Source organism: Chionomys nivalis, chromosome 15, assembly GCF_950005125.1.
Source record: "Chionomys nivalis chromosome 15, mChiNiv1.1, whole genome shotgun sequence".
NCBI lineage: Eukaryota > Metazoa > Chordata > Mammalia > Rodentia > Cricetidae > Chionomys > Chionomys nivalis.
Window position 1 is genome coordinate 7443994 of NC_080100.1, and position 17758 is coordinate 7461751.

The window sequence follows — 17758 nt, forward strand, 5'->3', positions numbered from 1 at the left end:
AACATGACTATTTCATCCCGTGACACGGGAAATACGACGTGTCCTTGTCCTTGACGCTACACATTTATCTTTCTGCATGGATGGGAACACACTTCTTTGAGGGAACTCGAGAGTCCTTAATAGACAAAACAACATGGTATGCAATTTATAGGACAATTCCCATGTCTGCCTGCTGTTCTCCTCTGGAAATTTAACTTTTATTTTCCCCAAATGCTACATGAATAAAGTATATTCGAGTCATTGTTAACTCTTCGACTTTGATTAAACTGTGTAGACAAAGGTGGTGGTGGTGGAGGGGAGATCAGGTTTTAAAGGAAGATGGCAGGCAATTTCTTTCGTTATTTATTTTTTATTTTTTTCCAAGAACAGTTAACATTTGCCAGGCACCTGTTGGCCTCAGTCACTTGCATCTAAAGAGCAAAGCTAATTTACCCACAGCCCACGTTCTCTGAAATGGTTAGCCTTATTTCTTAGCTCTGTTAACCACTAGACTAACGTTAGTTTCAAGTTCAGTTTTAAATCATCTAGCCCATAATTGTCTACTGCTCCCTGCCACATGAACAGAAACGTCGGAGCGGGAAAAAGGCGAGCAGTTAACATCTTCTATGGATACTTCAAGTAATTGGCCCCAAAGGGAAACTACCGAGTTGGCCATGGTTTAGCATGTTCCGAGGGCATAAAATGTGGAAGGGGTTGACCTGTAGAAAGAGCTGGTACCCAAGAATGTGTGAACATGTGAGAATCCTACTTTCCTTCAGCTGGGCTAATATCCTGAGCCACTAGATGGCGAGAAGAGTAGGTACATTACAAAAGGAACAAACCGATGCACACGGATGCTGGGAAAACAAAAGGCCTGGACAAGATGGACAGCAGATGAAGTCGCTTCTATCCAAAGAAAATCCCACACAGGGCATTACACATACACCGACATACGCACACCCACACACGCACAGACACACAAGCAAGAATGTGTATTTTGTAAGGTTGGTCCATGGAAACAGACATTCTTAGCAAGTATGGATGACAGATCAATTGTAATTTATTTTCTTTTAACACTGTATCATCATAAAGAAAACTGGTATAAATGAAAAAAATCTATTTCAAATATCTACATCTAAAATTCTGGGCAGTGAAAAAGCACTTGTTGACAAGGATGTGGAATGACGTGTTAGCCGTGAGAAACTGCTGGATGCCTTGTTTAGTTGCCACAAACATCACACATCAGAACGAACAATACTGCTAAATATTCCTTTTTTTTCCTGTTTTTTTTTTCTTCTTTTTTGTTAAAACATACTGGGAGAAAGAAAAGAAAAGAAAACTGGAAATCCATACATCTTTCAAAAGTTTGAAGTTGAAGCAATATTTAGAACCATTGATGAGGAAACACAGCAGCATTGGTGTAATATACACAATGCTGTCTTCTTCTTTAATCTGTAATGTACATCGAATACTTTACAACAATGCATTAACAAAAGGCAAGAGACGTCTTGCTGTACAGAGAAACCCCAATGCAACTGGAAGCCTAGAGTCACACGGATGAAGGGAGTAACGAAGCGTGAGAAGCCGTCCCCCATAGTGGAAACTATTCCGTCTTGTGCTTAGCGATAACCTCCACGCCCACCACCCTGACCGTCTCCTCCCTCCTTCCTTCAGCCACATGGCATATAAAGCACTTCGAAACCTCTACAGTTCAAACTAGAAAGGTGTTGAATATGGTCACATTTAGGAGTGCGCTTAGCCTCCTCTCGATTTCCCAGTTAACTCTCGATTCATTTCGCTTTCTAAAATAGCTCTGAGTATTTCTTTCTGGTTATCACAGCCTTCCTATGGAACAGGCTTTAACAAACTAAATCTGCAGGGGGGAGAAAAGGAAAAGAAAAGAAACGGAATGTCCCGTGGTATGCATGCACATGCACTGTTCCCGGAGTGCCTCGCATGTGGCCTGGCTCCTCTCCCTCACACCCAGGAGTCGGGCGAGGCCGGGTAGTGGCTCGTTTCGTAGTTCAGTTCGCTGTAAGGGCGGGCAGCGGAGTAGAAGTCGACATAGTTGCCCGTGGACTTGAGGCCCAGGTGCATGGTGTACTCGCTGGCTGGAGGGCGGTGGTGGACCTGGTCCTCAAAGAAGGACTCGTCGTAATTTCGTGTGGAATTCTGAAATGGCTGGTAGGTCTCATAGTCTTTCCTGCTGGGCTCCTGGGGGACAGGCTGTGCTGAAACCTGCCAGAGAGAAAGTGTCACTCTGGGTTAGCCATTACCTAACCCACCCTCCTTTCCCCACGCCACTCTACAGCCCGGCACAGGAAGGGCTGGAGGCTGCTCTGGGCTTTCTGCACACAGCACCAGCAGCTGTGTTCTTTCTATGTAATTTGACTTCTTAATTTTAATTTCGTATTTATGGGTGCGGGTTTGGCGATTTGATGCTAGAATTCAACGTGCTGAGTAGCATTTCAATCTCCCTAGCCTCTTATTTCCTTGCGTTGGAAATCTTCAAACTCTTCCCCTTCTAGTCCTTTAGAAGGCACACAGAACTCATCATGAGCTTCATGCTGTGGTACTGTGGATGTGAGTGCTCACTCCCCTGTCTCATGGGGGCCGTGGAGACCTTATCTGGCATCCCTCTCTTTCTTCCTCTCCACTCCTCCTGACTCAGCTGACCACTGGTCTATTCTTCTTCTGTGAAAGCAACTTGATTTTTTTATTTTAGCAGGCCTGTAGGAGAGCGAGTATGTTTGATCTTTCTGATGTCCTAGCCAGGAAAGAGAGGGCCAGGAGAGGTTGATAACTAGTCCAGTGGACTAGGGAGACACATCAATGAATAAAGTTCTTGGCACGAAATTGAGGACCTGAGTTTGGATTCCCAGAACCCATATCAAGATGTGGTGGATGTTTATAGTCCCTTTACCAGAGAGCCAGAGACAGGGCATCCCCGGGGCAAGCTGGCCAGACAGGCTTGGTGGCTCCAGGTTTTATACTCATTAAACCTCTTGCCCACTCCGAGATCCTGGCAATGTCCAAGGTGGTTTTTGTCTCTACGGATTTGCCTACCTTCTGTCTCACATGAGTGCAACCACACAGTATTTATGCTTGTGTGTCTGGCTTTCCTCCGTCAGTAAGTTTTCATTACTTCTGCATGTTGAATTTGTCAGATTTTTTTTTTTGAAGAATGAATAAAAAATGGACACACCACATTTTGTTCATCCAAAACCAAATTAGATAACTGGATGTCCCTCTGTCTACTAACCAAAGCCATGTTTGGTTTTGTGGGTGTGTGCCCTGGATCAGACGATAACTCTATGTGTAGCCCTGTGAGGAACCCCCAACTGTTTGCCATAGCAGCTCTGCGGTTCTCTGGGGTGAGCTGTGGAGTGAATGTGGACTGAATGCTAAAGATTCAGGTTGATACAGGGTGTCCCCTTTATCTTTCTACGTTTGTCGGCATCAGACTCAGGTGCTGCAGTATCAGAGGCTGGAAATGACAAGGTCTGAGGGCTACTCTCTCCCGCTTATAACACATTCCTGTGGTTACGTAAGGGATTGTGGCGTCCCTGTGGTTGGTCTACTCCATCATACCTGCCCAAAGTGACTAGGACCTCAGACAGACACTCACTCCAAATATTCTACCTTCTGGAAGACCAAACATTTCCTGACACTTGGTGCAACTAAGAACTAATTAAATTAAAGAAGGCTGCGGAACAATGGTTTACACCTGAAAAACCACAGATGAGGGAGGCTGGGGCAGAAGGGTGTGAAGTTCAAGGCTAGCCTTGGCAACTCAGCTCGACACTGCCTTAAAGCTAAAGTTTCAGAAGGTCACGGACACAGTTCACTGGAGGAACACCTGCTTATCGAGGCCTTGGGTTTGATCCTCAATACTTCATGGCATTCTGAAGCTCTTCATAGACAGTGTTGTCTGCAGCGCTCTCTGGTGTCCCAGCCCAACTCAGTACTCCCTGGGCTTGGCCTCTGTAGGTTACTATCTGATGCAGTGACTAGAAACATTCAAAGGTCACGAGAGCCTGGTTAGGAGTCAAGAATGGGTTCCTGTTCTTGGTTTTAGTGAGAGGAAGATAAGGAACATTCCTGGGCCGATAATACATTAGCCGGCCGTCCCCGCCCCACAGCCCTCCATCCTGTTCTGTTCTGAGAAACTCTAGGATTCTTTTTCAGGTACCTGCCCCAGGTGTGGGATGAGGGGGACCTCACAGCCAGTGTCCACGGCGATATGTAAAGCTCTAGCCTGTAATAGCCAGGATGTCTGGCATGGATTACAAAACACTGAGGGAAGATACAGTTTGATGACTATCCAGCAGACTCGGTAATTCCCTATTAATTTTGCTAAGGTTGAGTGTGGTGGCCACCTCTGGAAATGGCTTTAGCTAATAGGTAGTGATTTGTTATTAGCACAGTGTGTGTAAATGAATGCCTCTAATGAGCCACAAAGAATTCTTCTTTCAAGAGAAACTCCATCTTTTATATAGGATTGATTTATACCAGGAATCGATCGGTTCTCCACAGAAGGCTGTCCAGGGTGCCTCATACCTCCAGTTAGTGGTAGCGAATGAGTGAGACTTCAGTCTGCCTGTGAAACTCCGGATGTTCATGGAGCATTAACCTCTGCTAGCCCCAGACTCTGGGCCTGAGAGGAATTTTGCAAGGAGCCTGCAACATGCATGAAGGCCAGGTCTAGCAGGCTGCCTGAACAGGAGGGCGCCCTTCCCATTCCAGAAAGAGCTGTGTGCTCCATGAGACTGTGCTACAGTCCGAGCTCAGAGCACTGAAGGGTCCAGTCTTAGAAACTCACACAGGGCTTTTACTAGAACTGTCAATATTTCAGTAGGCATCGCCTTCAGTATTGGATAAATTGTTCTTATTCCTCAAAGTGTCGCAGAAGTGCACGCACGTGCACACCACAGAGACCTGTATCCGTGTCTTCCATCTGTCTGCCCATCCGACTCCTACCCTGCTGGCCTCTTCTGCAGTGAACACATCTCCTTTCTGCTTCTCAGGCACACTGTGCAGCCAGGACAGGTTTTACAAGACACGGAACAGATGGGGCCTCTTGATCTTGTCCCTTCAGCTTCTCCACCCAGGAGCTAAACGTATTTCCTTTATGTAGCACCCAGCTTCCAGCATTTTGTTACAGCATCAGAGAAAAAAGGTCAGGACTGACTAGCAAGCTGGATTTATTTTGAACACAAGCAAAAATAGCTGCAGATAACAGGATCTTCAATGTTTTCCATTCAGGAAAACTGAAGATTCAGAGTGTTAATAAAGTGGGCCAAGCGGGAAGGACTTCCATTTTATTCTGTTTTTTGGGTCTCAATGTTGTCACCGCAGCAGGAGGTTGTCCAAGATGTACATTCTTGGGCTAAACCCCATATCTATTGAATCAGACAGTCTGGTTTGGGGGGCACAGATTTATGGTTTGATAGCACTGGGTGGTGTTAGTGGGGCTGGAGGGGTGAGAAATGGAGGGGGAGTGAGACTCATACCCAGATTTTAAGGCCACTGGGACAAGAGACAGGAAGTAGGACACAGACAGAAGAATCGGTTTAAATCCTTGGTTCTTCCAGGTGGAGGACTGAAGGTAAACCCTGTCCCTGGATAATCATTTCCTTATCTCCAGTGACAGACTTGTCTGCTTATTGGAGATTGGGATTCAGGACAATGACAACAATGACAACAACAAATCCTCAAGGTCATGGTTTAAGTATAACTTCGAGTACTGGTCATCAAAACGCGAACCTCCTTTACTGAGAGCTTATGAACAAAAACTTCCCCTGCCAGATAGGCACACATAGTTAGACATATTTGCATTTATGAGCATGGTATTGATGAGTAGGAGTTCACAGAGACATTGGGAACTGTTAAAATAACATATGTGACCTGTCACCAGACATAAGAAGCAAGGATCATCAACTTTACACTATTGGTTGTTTCTCCTGGGAGACTTTATGTATGTAGTTCCTGAGAAAGTGCAAGGAGTTCTTGGGAGTCGCATGACTTGTGCCCCAGCACCCAGCTCCTTTTCTGTGGAGTCACAGCAATGTGGCTCAGGGCTCTTTCCCTACCCTACCATGCCAGCTCACACATCAGGTGCTGGTACTTGTGCTCTCTTCTCGGGATTTCAGTCTTCCTCATCGTCCTGGAGACCCAACTCTCTAAGGCCAGCTGCTGTCTGTCCCTTCTCTGTGACTGCTTCCTTTAGAGGCAGGTTTTCTTTCTACAGCCCTGTCTATCTTAGAACTTACTATGCAGTCTAGGCTGGCTTTGAACTAATGGCAACGGCATCCCGAGTGCTGGGATTACGGGTTTGAGGAACCAAACCTGGCCCATATCAGGTGTCTGTTCTTGGGTACTTTGCAAATCTTAGTTCTAGTTTTCATAAATGGCCAGAATATTCTTAAAATGTGCTTTTGAGAATATTATGGACTGCTCTACAAATACAGGGAACAGTCTTTGGAGCTACTGCAGTCAGACCAGGCCTGGGCTACACCAGCTATGTTTTCATTACCAAGTACAGCAGGACTGCATGGACAGGAAGGCTGGCTGCCGTGGGATGCGCTGATTCTGGAGTGAGCTTCTCGCTACCTGGGTAGTTAAAGGTAAACCTGTACTCTTGGCTGCAAAATCAAGAGTTCCCTTTGCACCCCTGCAAATCTCTTTGAGAGCTTGAGAGTCTTGGCTCCACATAGCTACAGAATTTCATGATTTTTACTATAAGGAGAAGAGTTTATTTCCATAACCAGAGTTGATATCTCTAGCATACTTTGGCCCCAACTTTACAGGTAGGCAGGTTCACTGTTCAAGAAAGCAGTTGAGGCCACTTGGCGATTTCCTGTCTACTGCTCATGATCCAGTTTATCTATTCACTGACTGCTTTTACTTGTAGTAAAGCCCAGAATTGAAGGGAGGCAGTTTGCCATTAGCAATATGCCAGCCAGGCAGGCTCTTGAACCATTGCATTCATGGGTGGGAGGGTTACAACAATGCCAGATGTCTTCCGGAGTGGGTGTGCACAGACCGGAACACAGAAGGTAGGAGCGTGACGCCTCTGCTAAGGGTCGCATTTCCTGCCGATGGTTGGTCAGACTTGAAATCCAACTGCAGTTCAAGGACAGTTAAGTGTTCTCCCACCCTTCCTTAGAAGCAGGACTGCACAGCGCATGTCCCCCTGCTAGAGGGGGATGCTGCTTTCCTGGGTGCTGGTATTAATCTAAAGCCACACGCTCTCCAAGCTTTCCTACCCCTAGTCATTGCGACTAGGCACGTGGCTTTCGGTTATTCACCTCCATGTGACTTTTCTGAAGTGTGACAAGAACTGAAGGCATTCACAGAGGCAAATTAGCAGCAGAGAGCCAGACTTGCTCTGATGCCCACCACAGGAGTGAGGGCAACAAATGGCGGTGTATCAGGGAGGCCCAGCCCCTGTCTCTGCTCTTATAGTCCCATGGAAATGGGCAAAATGACCCGTCAACGAACAGTTCCGGAACAAAGCAATAGAGACTCAGAGTGCAAACACTAAGGGTCTTCTGTTTAGTGCTTTAGAGAGGTGCTTCTGTTATGCATAAATATTATGTGTAATGGAAAGCTTTTGTGTTAATCACAGATGGCCATTCTGCTCCAGTCACTGGCATCTCACACTCATCTAGCTGGGGCTTTCTTTCCAGGTCCAACCTGCAGTCTGTGTCTCACTCGTATCATGGGACCTTCGCGGCTGGGCAGCTTTATCAAAGAAAGAGGACAACTTATCTCCTCGTTCAGGATGGCCAAGGGCATGGTGTCAGCACTGGACTGCACGGTGATGACTTCAGAGGGCATGGCACCGGCTAGAGTACATTCATGTGTGCAAGGGAGACTACCTGGGGATGGGGCTGTCTCCCAGGAGGAAGGGGTGGATCCCGAGGAAGCTGACTCTGGGCCTCACAGGGACTACTGTAGTCATTTCAGGGTCAGTGTTGCCCATGAATTTCCACCAGACTCCACTTCTACATCCTAAGCACTGCCGTGCTGAAGGCCACATGCCCGACACATGAACCCTGGGGACACACCACATCTGAACCAGACAGTACCAAAGTGTGACGCCTACTTTCTCCTGCCAGGCAGGAAGTGACAGCGAAGCCAAGAGCTGTTCTGAAGCCCGAGGCTGTTTAAAGCCTGTGACTCTACCACGTGCAAGTGCACTATATACTGGATATGAGGACAGAATGCTGGGCGGCTTTTGTTTTGATGAATGCAAGGCAGAAGTCAATTTACTCCTTGAGAAACCAATTTGGGATTCTAGGCCACGCGAGTCAACAGGAACGAGAAAACAAGCGTGTTGCTTGCACTTCACCTGGTTGTGTTTGATGTCTTCAGCGGGCGCACCGTAGGAATTCCTATACAAAGTTGAGACTCCAGTGTTTTGAGCTGAAAGCAAAAGGAAAACAAAATTATCAGCAATAAAAGCCAGGTGCCAAGGATGGAAGGATGGGCACTGAGGCAGAGTCTTGGCCTCATAGAGCTTGGTTTATCACGGACCATTCCAAGTGGAAGGACCTCTTTGTCCCCAAATCCCCTTTTCCATATTCAGGAAGAGGAGAAAGCATGCTGTGAACTCCCCTAGCCTGTCATCTTATTCTAATAATGTTCGTATCGTGGTCAGGGTCAGGGAGGCTGCGGCTAACAGATGGTCATCGTGCAAGTTTTATTGCTCTCTTTCCTGGTAAGAACCAAGGGTAAGAGCTGGTCACCTGCGTTGGAGCATGTAGGAGCTTCATCAGCAGCTTAGCTTTTAGCTCGGGAATGACAAGGATGCAATTTCTAATGTGCGTGTACACAAATGCTTGGTCATCTCTCAGACAGTTCACCCTCTAAGGTCTGAAGGCTGCACCGGTGGCGGCACTATCTTAACAACCCTTGCACATCTGGTGGTAAAAGCGATAGGGAGTTTCAGAATCCTCTTGGGTACAGAGACAAGCCCACGCTGTCTTCACACCTGTCTCTAGGTGGCAGGGGGGAAGGTGTTGTGCTCTAGAGGAGGTCCATTTCCTTAGATGGTACCTCAAAGGTACACGCCACAGGCCCAGATGAAGGTCACTGCTCCTCTCACGGATACTGAGGGGTCATGGCTTAAGAAAGGTCTGGAAAATGCTGCTGGTTCAGGATCAATAGAACACACAAAAATCTTCCAGGATCTGAGGACAAGGAAATCTGTACACCCCCTACTCTCTTAGAATCAAAAGCACACCAAATCAGGACAGCGTATCAAGGGTTAACTTCATACCACCCATTACCACTATTATTGCCTAAAAGGCATAGAGCAGCTGTGCAGTTAAAATCTGCACACGGAGTGAGAGTCACGCTCATTTTCGCTTTCCCTTTACCCCGTGTATGCTGCATGTGTACAGAAGTGTGGGCATGTGAGCCCCTGCTCACGTGTGTGGAGGATAGGGCAGAACATCAGATGTCCCCTACTGTGCTCTACCTTATTTCCTTGTCACTGAAGCGGAAGCTCTCCACTTTGGCCAGACTGCCTGCCTCTGCCCCTCCAGTGCTAGGGTTACAGGCACAGGCGGACAAGCTCCAGTGTGAACGTGAGCTTCACTCTCAGGTCCTCATGCGTGCAAGGCACCCTCTCTGGATATATACACATGGTGCCTATCTATCTTTCTTACTCTTTCCTGGCTCATTGACTCTTCCCAATGGGCCCAACTTCCTGTCTGTCCTGTCTTCACTATGGACCAATCTTCCACAGGCAGAGCGGTCCTTGTATTTTATGGACTGGATTACATCACTCTCTCTCTCTGCTCGAGTGCTCTCCACATGATCTGCCCCAACCCCACTTTCCACCATATTTCTCAACCATCCTCTCTCTAGTTATGGAGCTTTGGCCACCTGCTTCTCCTCTTTGCTCTGTTGAGTGAGTCAAGCTTCTGTGTCCCCTGGGAAGACTGTACCTGCAAATCCTCCATTATCCCAGATTCTGGGATCTGGCTGATTACCATCAGCTATCAGCTGAGATGTCTCTCTGCTACCCATGGCATGTAAAGCTGCCCTTGCCACCTGGCCTCCTCTGTCTCAGTATCTGTTTAGCCCCTCGTCATGCTCAGCATCATGTGACCATGTGATCTCCACCTTGTGGAGAATTTGTTCTGCTGCTGACCTTGTTTATTGCTGGCCTCTGTTTACGAGAGCAGAGGGCCCATAAAAAACAGATAACCATGTCTTGTGCTTTCTGCTTGTGTGTCTCTGGGAAGGGGCCTTTGGTGTGGGAAGTCCTTCTGTATATGTATTGCTTTTAATGGTTAATGAATAAAGAATCTGCCTTGGCCTGTGATAGGGTAGAATAGAGCTAGGCCAGGAAAACTAAACTGAATGCTAGGAGAAAGGAGGTGGAGTAAGAGAGAAGCTATATAGCCCCTGCCAGGGACAAATGAGCCAGAACCTTGATAGTAAGCCACAGCCATGTGGTGATACACAAATTAATAGAAATGGGTTAAATTAAGATGTAAGAGTTAGCCAATAAGAAGCTATAGCTAAAAGGCCAAGCAGTGATTTAATTAATACAGTTTCTGTGTGGTTATTTCAGGACTGAGCAGCTGGGAATGAACTGACAGCTCTATTACTACAGGCCTGGTCTCAAGAGGATCTTCACAGAGCAAGCTATGTAATTACTGAATGACTGAACGAAGGCATGAATCTTAGAAATTGATCTATCTGCCCTCTGTATTGCTGATAAAAATGTCATTTCAAGGTCAAGGCAAAAGGTTTTTCCAGTATTTGGAATACTGCATCCTGGGGGGCTGGAATATCTTTACGCCTCTTTTCCTGTTGTGTTGTTGGTTTTTAAGTGGAAGATGCTTCTGCTGGAAGTTCTGTCTTGAGCTCTTTGGCTGGCTCACCTGTGTAAAAGAGACTCTGGTTGACAGTGAACTCCATTTGCAGGCCTACGAAGCAGAGGACCTCGAGGATGCTCTTCATGAGAAGTGCCTTCCTTTTCTTGTCATTCCCTAAACACTCCAGTGCTAGCCGAAAGGTTTAGAATGGCTTTAAAAGGCCCAAGAGGGGCATTGACAAAACCCGCAGGCATCACTGATGAAAAGGGAAGCACACATGGAGAGATGAAGTCCCCAGATAAATGTAAACATTGGGCTGCATCACCAGGGATCAGGTGGCACAAAGAGGTTCCTAGGCAACCACAGCTGGAGAAATAGCTGCCAGCATCTGGCATGCTTGACTGCACAGCTGACGTTGGGATTCTCAGGGCCCCTTGTTTGCAGAAACACAAGGGGAGGGAGATGGTATTCTCAGAGACATGATAGAAGCTAGGAAAGAAGAGGAGAGCTGGGGGGTGGCTGGGATGAACATCCACACGGATATGGATCTGAGGTCCAAGCTAGGCGATGGCACACAGGGGAGCGACTGTGTTGTCTGTGAGGGCAGGTGGCCCATTGTTTCCCACAGTGGACAGCCTCTCCCCACTGGGGAATGGCAGGGCATCAGTGGTCCCTCAGGACCAAGGAAGGTAGAGACATTTGAGGTCTTTTTTTCTCCACCAAACCCTACCACATATTGGGTTTAATCTTAAACGAGAAAAACAATGACTAGTTTTGATGTGGACATCCTAAGAAATCTGACTTCATAAGTGAATTCTTGAATGATGGGCATTTCCCCAAGTTTCCAGAGTGGAAGTTAGTGAAACAGCTTTTCTATTCCAGTGTGACCTTGTGTTGGTGTCATTGTGGCTCGGCTGGTGACTTGACTTACACCACTGAAAGAAGGCAATCATGACCATCAGGCTCATTACCAAAACCTCCACTCTCATCCTCCCCAGCATATTAATGTCATTCCCAGCACACTCCATCATTACAGACACATTCACCTCTGCCCTTAACATCCCATCATGGAGCTGGACCTCCATCATCAGCATCCTTGCTAACACCTATCTCACAGCACTATGACCATGGTCATGACATGACCAGCATGATCACCTTCCCTTTTCTTGTTACTTCACCAACCACTACCAACAACATCATCACCTTCACACCAACCACTCCCAACACTACCACCTCCACACCAACCACTACCACCTACACCACCACCTCCCCATCAACCACTACCACCTACACCACCACCTCCATACCAACCACTACCACCACCTCCACACCAACCAGTACCACCACCACCTCCAGTTCTCTCGTTAGCACTCAGTCACCTCCAGTTCGCTCCCTGCTCCCACTGCCTCTCTACGCCTCTAATCCTCTTGTTGCTCCCACCACCATCACCTCCACTTCCCTGATTGCTTCTGCCACCCTCGCTGCTGCCACTGATCACAACCAGCTTTTATATAAAACCAATGACTTGAGAAGGACATTCTTATATACACACATTCAGTAAAGAGCTAAGTGTTCTTCTAGGTTGACTACATGACTGATAGCATTGTTTAGAACTAAGCTAAGCTGTTGAGCCTCTAAGTAGGTTTAAAGAATTCCATACTTAAGATGTAGCGGGGCTGTCAAGATTTTGGCCATTTCCTAGGCAGGAGGACTATCAGGCCCATGAGATATTTTAAGTTTTATTTTACTGTGTGTGTGTGGGCAAACTCATGTATTACTAGAATTAGTTCAACATAAACATATTGCTCTTAAAATCCATTGGGATGATGCCACTGGGCCAGAGAGCGGAAGAGCAACACTAAACTCAAATGACAGTCCTACAATCAATCTAACAATTATTCTTGTAACTATAATCTCAATCGGTCATCCCAGATTCTGGTGCTGTGGGCACCCGGGGCAAGAATAATTATAAACTGGACTGGTCATATGAATTTGCTGTCATTGTTAACTCAGGCTCATCAGTATGAATTAGATTTACACTGGGGACCTCTATGCTGGGGACTCAGAGTCTCAACTTTCTTGGTTCATATTCAGTGACAGTGAGAGCAACATTTATAGGGTAGGGAAAAACACAGTGAAAAAGAAGGATAGGCTATGGTGGTGAAATGAATTCATCTCTCCCATTTAAGAGGCATTTCAGGATCAAGGGTGGCATGTGGGATCTGCTCATGGAGGCAGAATGTGGTCCTGGGGGTGCAGGAGGGACATATATCTTCGTCGCATGTTTCTTTACACAGCTGTGCAGGGTTAACAAGGAAGACACTGCTTCTGGGGTAAATAGATTTGTTATTGCAAAAATTTATCTTATCTGTCCTGGGTTTGGGAGACATTTAATAAATCATCCAATTTGTCTACTCTGCTTCCCTGCAGGTCTACGCATAAATAACATCAGAGATCCATGCCCTGTACTTTTGGAGCGTGCTCCCATGAAAGCATCTCTGTGCCACTTTAGAGTTACACCCCTTGCACCCCACTTCTATCAATGATATGACCACCTGATCTCCTCTTAAAGGCCCATTACTCAAGTCTATCTTCAGGAGGGACCCATTTTCATTTTTATGTGGTAGAGAATTGCATTGGTCCCTTGTTGAGTCACACGGCTCTGAGAATCTAGTTTGGACGATCTAAACTATGTCCTGCTTCTCCTCTTCCATCTCTATATCTGTGTTCTTAACAGGAGCTATCAGTGGAAGAGAGTGTATTCAGACCCTGAAGATGACTGTAAATCCCCAAGGAAAACTGTACAAAGGATATGTAAGGCCACACCCATTTACGAGTCAAGATGAGCAAGGCATTCTGGGAAGGGAACTAGCCGGCCACCAAGTGTATTCACTTTGGCTTCCCTACAGTCCCAGCTTGAGGAATGGAAAAGGATGATGGCTCCGATTGAGGTGGGATGAAGACAAAACCTCATCCGTTCTCTAGAAGCTTCATGGGCATTGTCATCTAAGAGATCAGCATCATGGTAGGAGAAGAAAATGTCTCAATGAGAATCCTGTGATACCCTTGTCTTTTTCCTCCAGTTCTGGGTGTTTTCAAGATCTCAAGTGCTCTGACAGTCCTCCTGGCTGTCAGCATTGATCCTGATCAAGGTCACTGATCCTAAGTCATGATGGTGCTTACCTGTCATGGCGTCTTTTCTGGAAGTGTGTTCTCCTTTAGTTCCGTGGTAGGTGGCATTGTTGCCAGTGGACTCATAGTCTGTTTTCCTTTCTTTGAGGCTGATCATTTCCCGAGGTGAAGCTGGGGCACTTGCTACATAAAGAAAGGAGAAAGATATTATTCTGTGTCTCACTCCGTGGCACACATGGCTTTTCACGTAACGGTTTACCTCAGAAATACACATGGCCTGACCAATGGCAGTACGGTATATGGATCATTCATTTTTCACTTTTATTTCTATTGACTCTTGTTTTTACCACCTTCCCTCCATTCATGCAACTGCTGCTTTTTCATAAGAGGGACAGTTTGACTTGGAGGTGGGCAACTGAGGATTACATGATGGAATCGTCTTCCTTGGGTAGAAATGGCGGAGACACGGCCGTCCCTAGGTGTACACGAGAGCTTGCGGAAGGAGACTGGTCTTCCAAGCTTTTCCCCCTCTCTCCCCCTCGCCTTCACTTTATTGTTTAATTAGATATGCTTCAAAGGAGCTGCTACAGCTTGAGCATTGCTAATTTGAAAACCCCGAGTACAAACACTCTGAAATCGGAAACTTTCTGAGCATTGACATGACAACTGAGGTGGAAAATTCCACACTCTGCCCCATAACACAGGCTGCAGTCAAAGCACCCCAAGTAACGTAGACTATGTTATACAATCGACTGCAGGCTGTGTGAAAGGTCCATAAGGGAACAGGAATACATTTTGTGTTTAGACTTGTGTTCTCTGCTTAGTGTCTCCAGATATATACAAAATTATTCCAGGCTAAAAAAAATATTTAAAAATGAGAAATCTGAAACATTTCTGGTCTTAGCCATTTGGATAAAGGATTTTAGAATCACGCTGTCATGGAAAAGTCCCTTATGAAAAGAATACAATGTGATTTCAACACAGAGTTGCCCAGATGCTGCCTTACGTAAGACTGAAGCAATGTCTCCTATGAAGGAGATTTGCGAACTATGTTACCCACGAGCCTCTTCTCCAGGTAGCCTGGGATAAGTGGGAAGAGTGTTTGTTTGTTTGTTTTGTTTTTGCTTTTATTTCCTTACAGGGCTCAGCTCTTTAGGTGATTATGGCTCATGCAGCCCTTACATTTCAGCTACTTGCTGACTGCTGGGCATAAGGAACGGACCCCCACAATGGCCACGTTCCTATTTGTAAAGGAGATGGGTTGTAATTCTAAGAAGGACTCTCTGGGGAATTCCATGGTATTTTAAGCAAACTGGCACCAGAAACATGGAAACCACAGTTCATGGGATGGCTTGGTAGCAACTCAACAGTGAGCTGATGTGGGAAGAGGCAGAAAATAGGGTTGGTGCTATAGGGGTGTGAGCCAGGCCTAGTCTCACCATGATGGGGACATCGGATGCAGTATGAGGACTGTGGCCATGGTGTGCTTTTATCTTCCATTTTCCGTTGACTTCCTAAGCCCCAGGGCAGTAAGTGTTCCATAATCTTGATTCACTCAATGATCTGCCTTTGAAAGTGTAGGGCTTTTCCACCAAATCTTGACCCTTTCTGGTTTGAATTTTTCACAGAAAGTCCTTGGAATCCACTCTTTACAAGCACAGCAGGTGATGAATAAGGCTGCATTTTTTTTTTTAGAAACTGACTTTTAGCCTTCTTTGCTAGTGTCTAAGCTGCTTTTCCAACCATGCCTCAGTTTACCTTTCACAGCATCATTTGATCCTGTACAGGGTTCCTCAGCCCTAGCACACAGGGCTTGCTTCTACCCTGAATGTATGTCTTTCCACCATGTGAGTCATTGGATTCTGTCAAACTTAATAAATTCTGTGCCAGCCAGAGTCAACTGCGGGGATAAGAAGTGTAGCATGCCCACTAAACTCAGGGTATCCCAGCACAGCAGGGAAATAGACATGTGAGACTTTAGAATTGGACCTGGAAGCATTTAGGAAAAGTCACACCAAATGCTAGGAAAGTAAGCAGAGGTGCTGTTTGGCTGCCTCAGAAAAACCTCACTACACATCCCAAGTGGATCAAAATGAAACATGGGCTCACTGCTCAGCTCGTGAGGTATGTGGAGATTTCCTGTCCTAGATACAATTCTCCAAATTCCTAAGAAATAGATGCTTGAGCCCCAGACAGTACCAGTTGGGTCAAAGCAGCCAGAGGGAATCCAGGATCATGGGACATGACAACCTGCAGTTGGATGCACTTGAAATCTTAGCGATCTGACTCAAGGGTGCATTGCCCTGCTACACAGGGACACGTGCTCTTCAAGAAGGAATCTGTGTCCAATGAAGGTTAGGACAGAGAAGGACCTGGCTGCAGTCTGGTTGAGGCTGGATTAGACTGGGGGCATGGCGAACGGACTCTGTATTTTCCACATCTTCAGGATACTGAGCTCAAATCACTGTGGGGAATCACTGTGAGAACAACCGAGGCTCCCACGAGCCCCCAGCTTGGCTGTGCTCCGTCCATCCTTCCCGGTCTTGCCCATCAGCTGCGGGGCTCTCACTTCCACAGTCCTCTGCCTTCTCTCTCTTATGCTTAAACTTTTTCTTCTGGGAAACACCTTCTTTTGTCCTTGTTCCTCTGGTCCTGGGTATTCTTGCATAGAACCTGGCCACTTGGATGTCAAGTGCTATCCATCAAGAAGGCATAGTATTTTGGAGCCTTTTGACCAAAGCTTTTAAAATGAGAGTCTAATATTGCACAGATGGCGACGTTTATTAAGCTACATGAAGTATGTAATTATCTCCTGAGACCTTGCACACGGTGATGCCCCGAGTCTTCAGTAAATCAGGCTTAAGCTTCAGGAAAGATCAATTCATGCGAGCAAATGTTTATTAGGTGTCCTGATGTGCCTGGCCTAGGAAATACCAAGGCAAAGCACTTGTTGAATGCGTCCTCAGTCTGGCCCTTGTCTGCCTACTCAGACATGGCTCTTCCATAGCCCACACCTTCCCATCTCCTCTATCACTTCATCTTCCCAATCTGGTTGTTTGAAAGTAGCTCTTAGGTAGGTAGAGCCTTTAAAAAACCAGCCTCCTAAGTGCCCCAGATTCTCTTTAAGCCTTCAGAACTGTAGAGTTAGAAGCATGTGCCCACTTTTGTGCTTCCAAGTTACAGGGGGTTCCTGATTCTCATATACAGTTGGATCAAATGCCCTAAGCAACAACCATCCCTTGAATATACAAACTTTCATGGAACTTGGAGAGTCTCTCTTTGTTTCTGCTTTTCCTCAACTGTATGACAAGTGAATCTGTCATAGTTTGAGAACAGTCATCCTAAGGGACACAAAAGCCACTTAGATGAGAAGATTTTTTTTGCCCAGCCCTCCAAAATGCTGTTTCAGAGAACAGGGCTTCCTCAGTAGGGGTCAGCAGTGGGGCAAGAAATAGAAGCTTGTCACAAATAAGAGCCTAGACATCAGGGCATGCGTGAGGACATCTGAATGAGTCTTCACTCATTCCTCAGCCAAAGAAATACACATTCAGACATGAAAAGATAAGCTTAAAACTTTATCCGTTGAGGTAGAGAATTGTAGTAGCAGTTCAATTGTATTTTAATAAATAAAACTTGCCTGAAGATCGGAGAGTAAAACAGCCACACTAATCAGTCTTACAGGCCAGGCAGTGGTAACACACACCTTTAATCCCAGTAGCCATACTAGTTGTCATAGAAACTGGGCAGTGAAAACCTTTTAATCCTAGTGGTTCACGCTTTTAATCCCAGTCCTACAGAGGATTATAAAA

At 46.2% G+C, this 17758-nt stretch overlaps 1 protein-coding gene across 3 annotated transcripts in view; it reads right to left on the bottom strand.

The window, feature by feature from the left end:
- Positions 1-1021: 1021 nt before the first annotated feature.
- Ctnnd2 (catenin delta 2) overlaps positions 1022-17758 on the bottom strand; it is a 727532-nt gene continuing 710795 nt past the window's right edge. For all 3 annotated transcript variants that reach the window (XM_057789656.1, XM_057789657.1, XM_057789658.1), the window contains 3 exons: positions 14001-14132; positions 8336-8409; positions 1022-2217 (listed from right to left, as the gene is read on the bottom strand). In XM_057789656.1, coding sequence (XP_057645639.1) covers positions 1957-2217; positions 8336-8409; positions 14001-14132 — 467 coding nt within the window. In that variant the 3' untranslated portion in view covers positions 1022-1956. The remainder of the gene's footprint in view (positions 2218-8335; positions 8410-14000; positions 14133-17758) is intronic.